This window comes from Podarcis filfolensis, assembly GCF_964270895.1.
Source record: "Podarcis filfolensis genome assembly, chromosome: 15".
In the NCBI taxonomy this organism is placed as follows: Eukaryota; Metazoa; Chordata; class Lepidosauria; order Squamata; family Lacertidae; genus Podarcis; species Podarcis filfolensis.
The window spans coordinates 13,826,434-13,839,625 of NC_139618.1; the positions used below are offsets into that span (position 1 = coordinate 13,826,434).

A 13,192-nucleotide genomic window follows, 5' to 3' on the forward strand; every position below is an offset into this window, starting at 1 on the left:
CCCTAGTGAAGCCTTGTAGTTGGATGTAGCTCCTTATTTGGCGGAGCCATTGTGGCCATTCTGCAGGATGGCTCATATCAATGTCCAGTGGTGGTCGACTATGACTGGTAGCCATCCTCGGACCTGGAGCAGTCGCTTGTGCAATTGTGGATGGTTGTGAAGACGCGGCAGGCACGGTCTCATTTCCAGGACTATTTGCTGAGTCCAGTGTGGCACTGAGGTTGCGCTTACTGCAAGGCGGCAGGCGGTAGTGCTGCGGTGCGGTCTTGGGCCTCTGGCAGCCGGTGGGAGCTCATCGATCCCATCCTCGTTGCCAATGTTAAATGTTTGGAAAAAGTCAGAAGCCCAAGATAGTATAAGTTCCTCAACTAAGTTTATTCAACATTTGTCAGTGACAACAGCTCACTCATAGGAACACAAGAACCAAACTGACTGGACAACATAATAATAAACCGAGCATGAACTGACCGTTGACAGTTGACAGTTGAAAGTGCATGCGCTTACTTGCCATTAGAACGTTCATCTATCAACGCTTATATGATTGGTTAGAACGCACCTTGTAACATAAAATGTGTTAAACCTAATACATAACAGGTAACTTACGCACTCACTAAAATTCCTTCAGCAGCCAGATGTTTGGGGAGCTCAGTGCTTTGGGAAGCCCCTCTGTGTGGCCTCCATACAAGTCCCGATTAGCTGTGCCAAGAACAGCTTTTCAATGGCTAAAATGGCAAAAGTCAGGCTGTCAGTTTATTGTGAGGTGAGGGCTTTTCCACTTCAGAGACTGCAGAATTGGGGGCAAAGACCACAGTCAGCGGGCAGAGGGTCTGAGGGATCCAGTCCCTACTCTTTTGTTTTCCCCAGTACTAACCTCAGACTCTGGAAAAGCCTTGAAGAGCCGTGGCACAACTGCAACAATAAAAGGACATGGGGGCAAGTTAGTTCATCCCTTAGCAGCTTCCAAGATTATTCCAAGAGACTTCTCTTTGATTTCCCTGCTTCTACTTTTACCAAAGTCCTACTACAGGGGTGGCACAGCCCAGGCCTTGGGGGCCAATCTTGGCCTGCAGCTCCCAGAATGTGGCTCACAAGAGAATGTGGTCCTCTAACTGACAACTGTCACCCAGCCCTATCCTATCAGCTGCCTCTGCCACCTGCTTCCTCCAGAAATGCCTTTTCTCCTTTCTCAATCAATAGCATCTTCATCAGACCCCACAAAGCTGGCTGGCCACTGGGGTAGGTTTCCAGATGCTGGACCAGATGAGCCTTGGGTTGGAAACAGCAGTCAGGCTCTTTTGATTTTTTTTACTAGCTTCCCCTCCCCAACAAATCCCTATACCCTGAGCTGCCACCCTAGCCTATTCCTGCCCTTCCCTTCCAAAAAATGGCGGCGGCAGGGTACTTGCTCACCTGGTGCCACAGGCTGCTCCTGGTGCTGGAGCGGGGCCACTTTGTTGCTCCTCTTGATGTTCATAAAATTTCTCAGTCGCCTAAGCCTAGAAGAGATGAGGTGAGGGCTTCTCCTCATCAGAGACTGCAGAATTGGGGGCAAAGACCATGGGCATAAGGGTGTGGGTGGGTTTCTGAGGAATCCAGTTCCTACTCTTTTGCTTTCTCCAAGTTTCTGGCACTGGAAATTCAGCTGTGGCACAACTGCAATGAGGGGGGTCACATAGGCAGAATATACCGTACCTATAAGGGTTTTGCTAATCGCTCAATGATTACCACTCTTAGCCAGGTGCATTTGTGTTTTGTATTGTTCCTTTTAAATGCAGTAGAAAAATCCCAAGTCTGGGGTACACATGAAGAAAGGATCACACGCAGAGTGCTGTTTTGGCACCCAGAACAGCGCACATGCTGTGCACCACGGGTGGGCAAGCCACCCACAGGGGCAGTGCGGCGAGCACAGGGGCGCTGCCACCTGCAGCAAGCATCAGGGGCGGCTGCGATGTCACCCCGCCCCCCAGGGATGACACCCGGAGCGGGCCATACCCCCCTTCCTCTGCCAGTGATTAGACAATCTGCTTTGCATGCAGATTATAAATAATAATAACAACAACAACTAATCCTGAGCAACATCTCCTGATAGGGCTGCGAATGTCACCAATCTGAAATGCTGGTAAGCTCTGCCAGTCAGTGTAGACAATGGATGGATTGATGTTCTGACACTGTCTAAGGCAGCTTCCTATAAGTACGGTAATTTATCTGAAGATGAGCAAGCTAACTTCTCCACAAGACACAATCATCTTTTCCTTTAAGAGACTTTTTAAAAGCTTTTAAAAAATGTTGCAAGTACAAAAATCCTGAATATGAGAGGAAGCAAAATTCTTGCCTCTGCAATAAAGCCATTGGCACTGCAAGGTGCCCCAACCAAAGGCCAACTGAAACAGACCCTCCAAAATTTCAAAGGTGTAATTTTGAGGTGTGAAACACAGCTGGGCCTTCTTCTGAGCTAATGTGCAGCAAAGAGGCACTTGCAATAAAGGTTATAGGCCCTCTTCAGGACTGGCACCAGGACTTGGCATTTTAGGGCACCTGACAAAACCCAAGCTCCAGTATTTATTGCCAATTGTTGTGAAGCACCCTGAAACTTTGAATGAAGGATGGTAGAGACCAATAAGTGCAAATCTTAAAAAATCGTAAAAAGGTGGGGGAGAAACCTTCATCAGAGGGAGCTACTTTTATTCTTAATATTATTATGTCTTTTTCCCTGCTAGGACTCAAGGCAACTTACAGATAAAAACACTGAAAGATGCACTCTTCATTGCCTGCATAGGCCTGGCGGAATAGAAAAGTTTGCAGCAGGTGTTTAAGAGTTAAAACAGAAGATGCCTGTTACATCTCTATTGGAAGAGCATTCTGCAAAACTGGACCTATAACACTGAAGGCTCAGTTTCATGTTGACCTCAGATGAGCCTCACCAGTTCAGGAAACAACCAACAACAGATGACCTCAGTGGTCGAGCTGGGAAATAAGGGTTTGGGTGGTCCCTGAGGTACCATGGAGCAAAGTAGTTCAGGACATGGTAAATTAATACAAGGACTTCCATGGTAGATGGGCAGCCAGTAAGGCTTTTTAACAATGGTGCCACGTGTTTGCTAGATGCTTCTACCAGCAGTCTGGCTACCGCATTCTGCACCAGCTGAATCTTCCAAACCAGACCCAAGGTTTATTGTGTGTTCGTCATGCTTTGCTCTCGTTTCCAATTATAATGATAACGTGAATGAGGAATATGGATAATATGAAGCATGAACTGTAGTGCAATTGGGTGTGGAAGAAATGGCATAAATGAGTTTGTGAAGGAACACGGGATTTTAATGAAAATGAGAAGTTTAAAGAAGAAGACATGTCACTTCCCCCCAAGACGCTTCTTAAGAAACTGCCCCACCAACTTCTGGGGTCTCTCTTCGTATTCAACCAGGACTTCATGAGAGCTGGTGATCTGGTCCCCTTGAAGTCGATTCAGGAGTGTGACACAGACCACAGCACCTAGGGGTCAGTGAAAGAAAACAGGAGAGGACCCAAAATGTGGCTTCAGGGACCACAAGAGAATGAAGAAGCCAGAAGCCAACTTCTCTTGCCTGCCTAATGCTGCTGTGACAGTCATTTAACACTCCCCCTTTCCCCTATTATTATTATTGTTATTATTATTATTATTAAAATTTGTATAGTGCCCTTCATCCATATATCTCACAGCGGTTCACAGCATAAAAATACAAGATAAAAAAACACAAGATATGTAATAAAAGCAAGAACAAGAATAAATCAATAATCCCACTCCTACCCACTACACATTTAAAAGCATTCAAGTCTTGAAGATATGCAAAAGGCCAAATTCTGTTTTCATGCTAGTCAAGATTATTATTATTATTAGTAGTAGTAGTAGTAGTAGTAGTAGTAGTAATATAATTAGTATTAATACCAGTTCTGGTCACTTGACTTCAAAAAGGATATTGTACAATTGGAAAAGGTTCAGAAAAGGGCAACCGAAATGATCAAGTGGGTGGAGCAAATCCCCTATGTGGAAAGGCTGCAGTGTTTGAGACTTTTTAGTTTAGAGAAAAAGCGAGTAAGAGGTGGCATGATAGAAAAGACTTTGATGCAGATTTAGGAAGGGGGCTGTTCCCTTCCAAGACGGCTTACATTCAACACTTTAGATTTGGCACCTAATGCAAGGTCCACTGCTTTCTGGAGGGCTCAGAACCACCGGACATCATATGACATCAGAGCTGCCCACCTATCAAAAGTGGCCCAAGAAAGGGTGACTACTTTTTGTTCTGGCCTGCTGGACAAAAAAGTGGCTAACCGTCCCTGGCTTAAACAAATCACAGTTTAGCACTATGTGTAAAGTAGGCCACCGTCCTCTTCCCAGGATGATTTGATGCAATCTGATACCTGCATGTAAAGAGTCTCATTTGAATGTATCCTCCCACATTCTCCTTTAAAACTTGCCAGATATATCTGATACACTCTTGGTATCACCATCAACAAATTTTGTCCACCAGCAACCCTGATGAAGAACTATGGAGAACTCAAAAGCATGCACACTATTTTGAGAAATTTTGGTTTGCCATCTTAATAGGAATTGAGCATTAGCTAGCAGCTACCTGAGAGGCTGAAATTCATAGGTCAAAGTTTGACCATTTCTACAGCAGATGCATCAAGACTGGCTGCATGAGTTACCTTTGATACCACTAAGATTGCACATTGCTGCAACAATGGCAGATTCCATCTCGATATTTCTTACTCCAGCCTCGTGAGCTGCCTTTAAATATTTCATTTTGTCTTCTTCCATGTAGGAACAGATAGCACCATCAAGGCGAGCTTGACCTAAAAATATCACGTCATATATTATTGACACACCTTGCACACAGAGAAAAATCACATTTAAGAATACCTCAACCTCATATTTTGATAGTTATGGGTTGGGGGGGGTCAGTCTAGATGACACCTGTGGTTCGTTTCCTAATCTTTAATCCTATGTAAAGGAAACTAGGAAGCTCGCTTAACCAGTCAGGCCAGTTCCTTCGTCAAGGTTATGACCTTAATTGCTTAGCCTTTTGCATCTTAAAGGAGTGAACTCTGGGAACTGTAGCTCTGGGAAGGGGATAGTGGCTTCCTATCAATTCTTAGCACCCTTAACAAACTACAATCCCCAGAGTTCTATGGGGGAAAACATGACTGTTTCCATATTCAGTAGATTTCAGTGGATTTCTGACCACCCTGGTTAAGGCATTCGCCTTCACTTCCACTTTCCAGACTTAGAATCACAGAATCATTGAACTGTTGGAAGGGGCCCTGTGGGATATCTAGCCTTTGTCAGGGGAATATACCTGTTGTGGTTTCCCACTAAACCCCTAAGCTCCACCACTTCCTTGTGCTCTCTCTTCTCCCTTATTCCTACCTAAGCTTTTAGGAATGTCAATTTCTTTATTTAAATATTTTTTGCTTCACTGGTGTTTTACACCAAAGGCTCCCAGAGCAGCTTACAGATCAATTTTAAAAGAAAAGACAATCCCACATCAAACAGAAGTGCCTTTTACCAGCTGCAACTGTTCCTGGATCCAGCAGTTCCTGGATTGGGAAAGCCTGGCCGCAGTAGTTTGTGTGCTGGTTACTTCAAGACTGGATGGATACTGCAATGTGCTCTGTGTGGGGCTTTCCTCATGCTTGATACGGAAGCTGCAGTTAGTTCAGGATGCTGCAGCAGAATTGCTGACAGGAGTGTGGCCTTGTCAGCATCAACACCTGTGCTCAGAGTTTGGTAGAGTTTGGCAAGAATGGTTGGCAGAGTTTGTTGTACTTCTGTTCTACTTTCAAAATTTCCTCACTGGCTTGTTCATTCAGTCTGTCTATTTTATTCTGTACGTCATCAATCTTTCTTCTTCTTCTTCTTTGGTGATCACTTGTAGCCGAGTAAGATTGTTTTCCATAAATATGGTCTTAAAAGTGAGTCTGTGACTGTGGAGGCCAATTCTGGATCCACACATCATTCCACAGTTGGGACATAGGTTTTCGGGTGGGAATTGATCATGGTGAGGGTTTGCCAAGTGTGCCTTTCGCTTAGCTCACTTATCCCTTTCATCCTGAGTTCGAGCGTCTTCAAAGTCCATGACACCTTTGGTAAAGGCTGTTCTCCAATTGGAGTGCTCGCAGGCCAGTGTTTCCCAGTTGTGGGTGTTTATACCACATTTTTAAAGATTTGCCTTGAGAGGGTCTTTGGACCTCTTTTGTTGACCACCAACATTACGCTTTCCATTTTTAAGTTCAGAATAGAGTTCAGTGGTACCTCGGTTTAAGAACAGTCCTGTTTATGATTTGGTTTACGAACTCTGCAACTTTACCTAGGTCTAAGAACAGAATCCAAATGGTGGAAGGGCACCAGTGGTGGGAGGCCTCATTAGGGAAAGAGCGCCTCAGTTTAAGACTGGTTTCGGTTTAAAAACGGACTTCCGGAACGGATTAAGTTCGTAAACCGAGGTACCACTGTAGTTGCTTTGTAAGACAATAATCAGGTATCAGCACAACATGACCAGTCCAACAAAGTTGATGTTGACACTGGTGACAGTGGCGTAGCGTGGGGGGTGCAGGGGGGGGGCGGGCCGCACCGGGCGCAACATCTGGGGTTAGGGCAAATCCATGGGTTAGGGGGCGCAAATCCATGGGTTAGGGGGCGCAAATTACTTGCCTTGCCCCGGGTGCTGACAACCCATGCTACACCACTGACTGGTGATCTTTGCTTCTTCCAGTACACTAGCATTAGTTCGCCTGTCTTCCCAGGTGATGTGTAAAATTTTTAGGAAACACCATTGATGGAATCATTTGAGGAGTTGGAGATGGCGTTTATAAGTGGTCCATGTTTCACAAGCATACAGTAAGGGTATACCATAGCTTTGTAAACAAGTATGTGCAATTGCTTCCTGCTGCTCTTTGTCTGAGATCTCATCAGCCCCATTGTGGTTGGAGTTGAGCTCCTTCTTGCTGACTTTGGCCACCAGCGCTCACATCTTGGGAGCAAGAAGAGGTGGTGAAAGCAAACGAGAGAGAAAGGCAGGCAGGGACTGAAAGAGTGGAAGAGTCATGGAGCCTCGCCTCAGACCGGGCTTAGCTGGAGCCATTGCTTCTCCTCCAGCTCCTCCTCCTCCCAGCTCTTTCTCTCACCTATAAATAGTTTTAACAATAACCAAGGGAACATATAGTGCTATTTTTCTAGAAAAAGAGGTGCTGGAACTCACCATGAACACCTCCCTTGTTCTCTTAGAATGGCAATGACAATGGCGCACCCCGTTGAGAGGTGCCAGAACTGAGTTCCAGTGAGTTCCCCCTAAAAAAAAGCCCTGGGAACAGATCAATCTCTGCTGAGCTGCACCCACATATGAGAGGCCTGAAGAGGTTATGATGATGCCGCCCCACCCGTTGCCATTGGCTGAGGATGCTCTGTGATGTCATAAAAGCAAATGGTGGCCAGCTGAGTGGATATAAAGGTGGTCCTTTGCCTCTTCCCCAACAGGACACAGCAGGCAACATTACAATCGCTTGGCTCCAGCTTGCTTCATTTGGTCACTGTGTCTGTTACTGCTCCAGCCTCAGAGGGGGGGAGCACACGGATGTAAAATAGAATGTCCCTATTTTCACCTGAGGAATGTTGGAGGGTCTGTCTCTGTTGCACAAGGATGCTCCACTCATGTAATGTAGAATCCAAAGTCATCCTTGGAATAGGAAGTAACTAAGATAAGAATATTTTCTTCTTTACTAATGGGACCTCTGTGTGCATGAGCGTAGTGGGGGCGGGCAGGGGCAGCTGCCCCCCAATCAATAAAGATCAATAAAAATACATAGCTAATTGAGGTTCTGCCCCCCCCCAACAAAAGGCCTGCTGTCTTAACAAAAATCCTGGCTACGCCCATGTCTGTATGTTTTATTTTACCTTTTAAGCAATGCTAGCAATGCGTGAATGAGACAGAACAGGGTCATAGGACTGAGCAACTTCAAACTGAATCACATTTCTCCCCCATTCCTGCCTGAGACACAGTATTCAGACCAATGGGGCTGCATTGCTGCAGTCTTACCTTCATAGAAATCTAAGGTGCACATTGTGTTCCCAATGACCGTGTTGAACTGATGCAGTTCCTTGCCACATTCCAGCAGTTCCTCAGCCAACTTCTCATCGAGGTCTGTGTTGCGAAGTACAGACTTCCCTAGGACCATCTGTTCTAATTGAGGCTTGAAAGAGGCATTGACAGCCTGTTTGGTGATCACCACAGATCCTGGCTCCAAACCTGTGTATATATATATATATTATATATATGTAAAATATATGTGATGTTTTCCATTTGATGGATTTCCACTTGATGCAAAAGAGTGTGGAATTTAGATTCATGGATGAAACAACCTTTTCACCAGTGATCTGACATTGGTGTCTGATAGGATTCATTGCACTTTGGGATTTTGTAAACGTGTTCATGTTGTTGATCTTTTATTATTAGTATAACATAGACATTATTTGTATTTATATTGGGTCTCCTTTTTTAAATTATACTGAGAAGCATCTGATCTGAAAACAAAACTGAGGCTTCAATTTCTGGAAATGCCTTTTCATCCATGTATTTTTCTAATTCTCTTTTTTAAAGCCTTCCAAGTCCACGGGTGCACATTGCCACCTGTGAAACTACTTCCTTTCATTTTAGCTGGCACCGACTTAAACGGGACCCCCCCCCAAAGTTTTCACCAGTCTGTATTATCAATTTCGCAGTATAGATCCGTTTCCCATAGTGATTTTAGGGAGCCTGGTTCGATCTAAGCACCATAGCCATCAACCGCAAAAACACTTAAAGGGGGAGGGGGAAAAGACTAAGAGGAAATACCTATTCCGCCAGATGTGCCAATGCGAATAATGATGATGTTGGAGCATTTAGCATGATGCAGAAGTTTGATGAGCTCATGCAACATAGTTGCAATGGAAGACATCCCTATCCCATGCTGAAAAGGAACAACAAACATCAGAAGAAGAGTTTCCCACTGAAGATAAATATACCAAATAGCTCGGGTTCCTCCCCCACCCCCCATATCAGGAACAGAGATATAATTGCTTTTAAAGTATCTGTGCTCCCAAGAAAGCTAGCATGATGTAGCGGTCAGAGTGTGGGATTAGAACCTGAGAGAGGCCAGGGTTTGAATCCCCACCCAGCTACAAAGCTCACAGTGATCTTGGGTTAGTCCCTCAGTCTCAACCCGACCTCCCTCACATGGTGGTTGTGAGGATGAAATGAGGAAAACCTATGGACACCACCTTGAGCTCCTTGGAGACCGTACTTTTCCGTGTATAAGACGCCACCATGTAAAAGATGCCCTCTATTTTGGGGGTCCGATTTAAGAAAATGGGGGGGAGATGTATACGTGTATAAGATGCCCCCAAATTTTTGACATTTTTTTAAAGGAAAAAAACCTAGTCTTATACACAGAAAAATATGGTAAATGTAATAAACAGACCTGGCTGAACTCTTTAATATTTATTTATTTCCATCCTTCCCTTCGAAAACGTTTTTCGAAGCAGATCTGCCATTCATGAAGTACAGCAACGTCAATGGCAGAATGGAAATGAAAGCTGAAGAGTAGCAGAACCTCAGGGTCAGTCAGCAACTCTCAGCCTAGCCTACCTCATGGGGTTGTTGTGAGGATGTGACTGGGAGGGGAAGCAAACTGTGTGTACACCACCCTGAGATCCTCGGAGGAAAGATGAGAGATAAACTCAATACAGTAAATAAGTAAGATAACGGCTTGTGTACTTACGCTAAGTGCCAGCACAGGGCCAGCTTTGTACATGGCATACCGATCCGTCGCAGCACAGATGTTGGGCAAGTCGCAGGCCGGGCTCCCGATGGCCAGCTCCTTAGCAATAGATGTGATGAAAGCTTTCATCCGCAAAGGGCTTCCACCAGTGCATACAAACTAGACCCAATGGCGTTTCAAAGAAAGAAAAAGGAAGATTTTTTATAACATTACTCAGTCTGCTAAATGTAGATAGATCTAGTTATTCTGTAAAATGCTACTGGTGTTATATATTAGACAGGAGAAATCAATTCAGTTCACACTGAAAGGTGAACCTACCAAATTTACACCTTCTGAAACAATAGAAGTGAAACACAGCTCGCTATTAAAATTCACACTAATCCAGAAGTAGCTCTCCAGCCAAACAGTGTAATTCCATCCTTAGGTCATCAGGTGTCCCTTAAGTACCTCTCCCAAATCCAATTTTCAATCATCATAGAATCATAGAATCATAGAGCTGGAAGAGACCACAAGGGCCATCGAGTCCAACCCCTTGCCAAGCAGAGACAGAGTTTAATGATTCAGTGTTCTGACACAGCGTTTATTTTCTTACCTTCACGTCTCCAAACAAGGCAGGTAAATTGTGGGTCCCAGTTCCAAGAGCTAAATGATACAGGACGTCCTCTTTCATCTTCTGAAGGTGGGGGTTGGGGACACGAATGGTGGTTTCTCTATCAATGCAGAGTAGATGGGCATGAGATCATAGCTATGGCACAAAAACAAGTAACGTCTAAGGAAACAGCAAGATGAGTGCCATGACCTCTTAATTATAGCCTTGATCCAAGCCTGGTATTCTAAAGCCAACCGATCATCTCAGTTAATCCAACTGGATCATAACACTTTTTACACTTACTTTGATGGCTGTTCTCCCTCTGCCTTCTTAGCTGTGCATGTAGAAGCCATTCTGTGTGGCTAGAGGCTGAAGAAGAAAAATATTGGAGATAAACCAGCATCTTTAGAGACCTACTATTATCCTGTTATGCACACCCCAGGTTCTGAGTGGTGAGAGACTCCAAGGATGCCTGCACTTTCCCATGGTTTGGTTGTGATGTCCTTAGGATATATGATTTTATTCATTTACGCATGTATACAAGAAGAGCATACGATGGAGGTGCTCTTGTCACTGGCACCATGGCAGATTTTGCTACCCCATTAAGGTTTCTAGGAAGGCCTTCAAAGTTATAGCTTTGGTTCCAACAGAAGAGAGCAAGTCAAGCTCCCCAGTTCCAGACCAGACTAAGAAAAAAGTTATCCCCTACTTCTAGGAAAACTGCCAGCCAGGTGAGGTGAGGGGCCTATTCCCACTTCTGGAGGTATCACTAGCTAGCTGTTTCTATGGCAACACATTGACCAATTATTTAGATGTGCAAAAAGGATGCTTAACGGACTGGGCAAGGACTGTTAACTTAGCAAAGAAACTTCGCAAAGATGGGGCATTCAACTGAACTAACCCTACAATCTGCATATGGTCAAGAGTTAAAGGCACACATCACTTTGAGCAGAAACTGTGGTGGGTTAGGAAGAAGTTCATCCAATCTTGGGGTTGGATCTGTTCAGTATAGGATCTGTATGTAATGCAGGAGTCAGTTACAGAATCTCTGGCAGATAGTGATGCAGGTTCTGCTTTAAAGACCAGCCAAGAAGAAGTCTAAACTTCCTACGACACTCTGTCCCATTGTCAAATAACTCCAACTTTCTTTAAAACAAACAATTGTTTTAATTGCTTTAAACTGCAAAACTATGCCTTAATTTACCTGTTGGCCTACCTGCTCATTTCTGATGATCTACAGGATTTTGTACAGTAGTATTAAACCATATTAAACCATAGATCTATGCAGGCTGTAGTTAGGTTTTCAATCTTATGGGAGGGTTTGAAGGAGGAGAATCTCCCCTGCCCCAGGATAACCTCTGTTTCAATTACACTTAGGAACTGTAGTTCTCTGTCTATGGATGAGAGTATGATCAGCAACTTCACCTGACCAGAACTCCTAAAATTCTTTGAGAAAAAGCCTTGACAATTAACCCGGATGAGAAGCATCAATGGACCAAGAAAATCTCAACTCTCTAACAGACTCATGTGAACTATTTTTGTGCCATAAAAAATAGTATTTACCTTTTTGTCTAAGAGCCCCTTTGCTCTCTGAAAGTACTTCTCCAACCTGCATCCTCTGAAACAATGGCTGCCCTGGTGTCATTTATCTTTCTGCAACGGCAGATCTGATTGGCCATCTGACTCATTACATCATAATATCACAGAAATTGTTCCCTCTCAGAATACCTGAATTTGAAGGAGTCCACCAGAGTAGATTGGCAGTGGGTTCCAAAGAGACCAAAGAAAGTCTCTCCACTGGGATGAGTGTAAAATGGGATTCAGTTCACATTTAAAGGCAAATCTAGCCAACACAAAACACAACCATCCTTTGGAATTTGCATTTCTCTGAATTTTGCAGTGTACTTCTCCAACCAAATAATGCTTACAAAAATGAAGATACTAAGGGAAAATGTGCATCAACATTAATATATCAGTAAAAATAACAAAAGTGAGTTATTTGCCTGCAAAAATGTGTGTTTTAGTCAAAACTGCATACAAAAAAATGTGTTTCTTGTGGGGGGGGTGTATGTATATATATATATATATGTAATTGCAGATGGCCACAGAAACGTGGAAAACTGAATTTCAGATTGGAGAAACTGAGTGTGAACCGAAATGCAGGGCTCCTTCCATTCCTACACTTGGCTAACCACTGCTCACTGGCGGAGAAAGGGGTGTGTGGTGGGGGCAGTTCGCTCTGGGTGTCATCCCTGAGGGGGGTGACATCACCACAGGCAATCGCACATCATTTGGACGTGCCTAAAATGGTCGTTGCCTGTACTGCTGTTTACCACCCCCCAGTGGTTCGTAACAGCCATACTGTTGCATGACACCCTAATCTCTTGAGTGATGAGAGATTCCAGGGGTACCCAGGGTTTGTGTTTCCTTCAAAATGAGGTACAGCAGAGACTATGGTGTCTTTATGATAGATGGTTTATTTACACACACATATACAGGGTGAGTCTTTTAAAAGAGGCCCCGTGAAATGTTTACTCTGTATCCACAGCTTATATTCGGAACCAAACACTGCACGCTTGCCTCCTGGTACTACTGCTTCCTGGCACTCCTGGCACTACCTCCCCAAGCTGGCACCAGCTGCTCCTGTTCCCCGTTCAGAGCGGTAGTGCCAGGATGCTGGCCATACCCGCAAGTAAGCCTTGAATTTTAGAGGTGCGGCTTATTTCTGGATGCGGCTTATATTTGGGGCAATACGGTATTCCAAGGTCACGAAACCATGAGTAAGGGCCTGGAACCTCTTAACAGTTTGGAGAT

General features: G+C 44.4%; 1 protein-coding gene and 1 long non-coding RNA gene across 3 annotated transcripts; both read right to left on the reverse strand.

Moving 5' to 3' along the window:
- Positions 1 to 356: 356 nt before the first annotated feature.
- On the reverse strand, positions 357 to 2,670 carry LOC310750289. Its single transcript, XR_014542041.1, has 2 exons — positions 1,411 to 2,670; positions 357 to 909 (listed from the first exon to the last, which is right to left on the reverse strand). It is a non-coding gene; the product is annotated as an uncharacterized lncRNA (long non-coding RNA).
- A 623-nt stretch (positions 2,671 to 3,293) lies between these two features.
- Positions 3,294 to 12,448, reverse strand: LOC310750279 (uridine phosphorylase 1-like). Of its 2 annotated transcripts, none has more exons than XM_083588134.1 (8): positions 11,942 to 12,448; positions 10,682 to 10,747; positions 10,382 to 10,534; positions 9,790 to 9,948; positions 8,865 to 8,979; positions 8,070 to 8,279; positions 4,684 to 4,830; positions 3,294 to 3,489 (listed from the first exon to the last, which is right to left on the reverse strand). In XM_083588134.1, exons 3-8 carry the CDS (start codon positions 10,457 to 10,459, stop codon positions 3,350 to 3,352), a joined length of 849 nt encoding a protein of 282 aa, XP_083444260.1. In that variant the 5' UTR covers positions 10,460 to 10,534; positions 10,682 to 10,747; positions 11,942 to 12,448; the 3' UTR covers positions 3,294 to 3,349. The 2 variants fall into 2 exon arrangements, with proteins under 2 accessions (XP_083444260.1, XP_083444259.1); XM_083588133.1 differs by having other exon boundaries at positions 10,382 to 10,499; positions 11,942 to 12,445.
- Positions 12,449 to 13,192: the final 744 nt, after the last annotated feature.

Coding starts and splice junctions, on each gene's coding strand:
- LOC310750279 (XM_083588133.1), bottom strand. CDS start 10,731: ATGGCTTCTACATGCACAGCTAAGAAGGCAGAGGGAGAACAGCCATCA. Junction 10,500..10,681: donor GAGGGAGAACAGCCATCAAA/GTAAGTGTAAAA, acceptor CTGCATTGATAG/AGAAACCACCATTCGTGTCC. Junction 8,280..8,864: donor TGGCACATCTGGCGGAATAG/GTATTTCCTCTT, acceptor ATATATACACAG/GTTTGGAGCCAGGATCTGTG.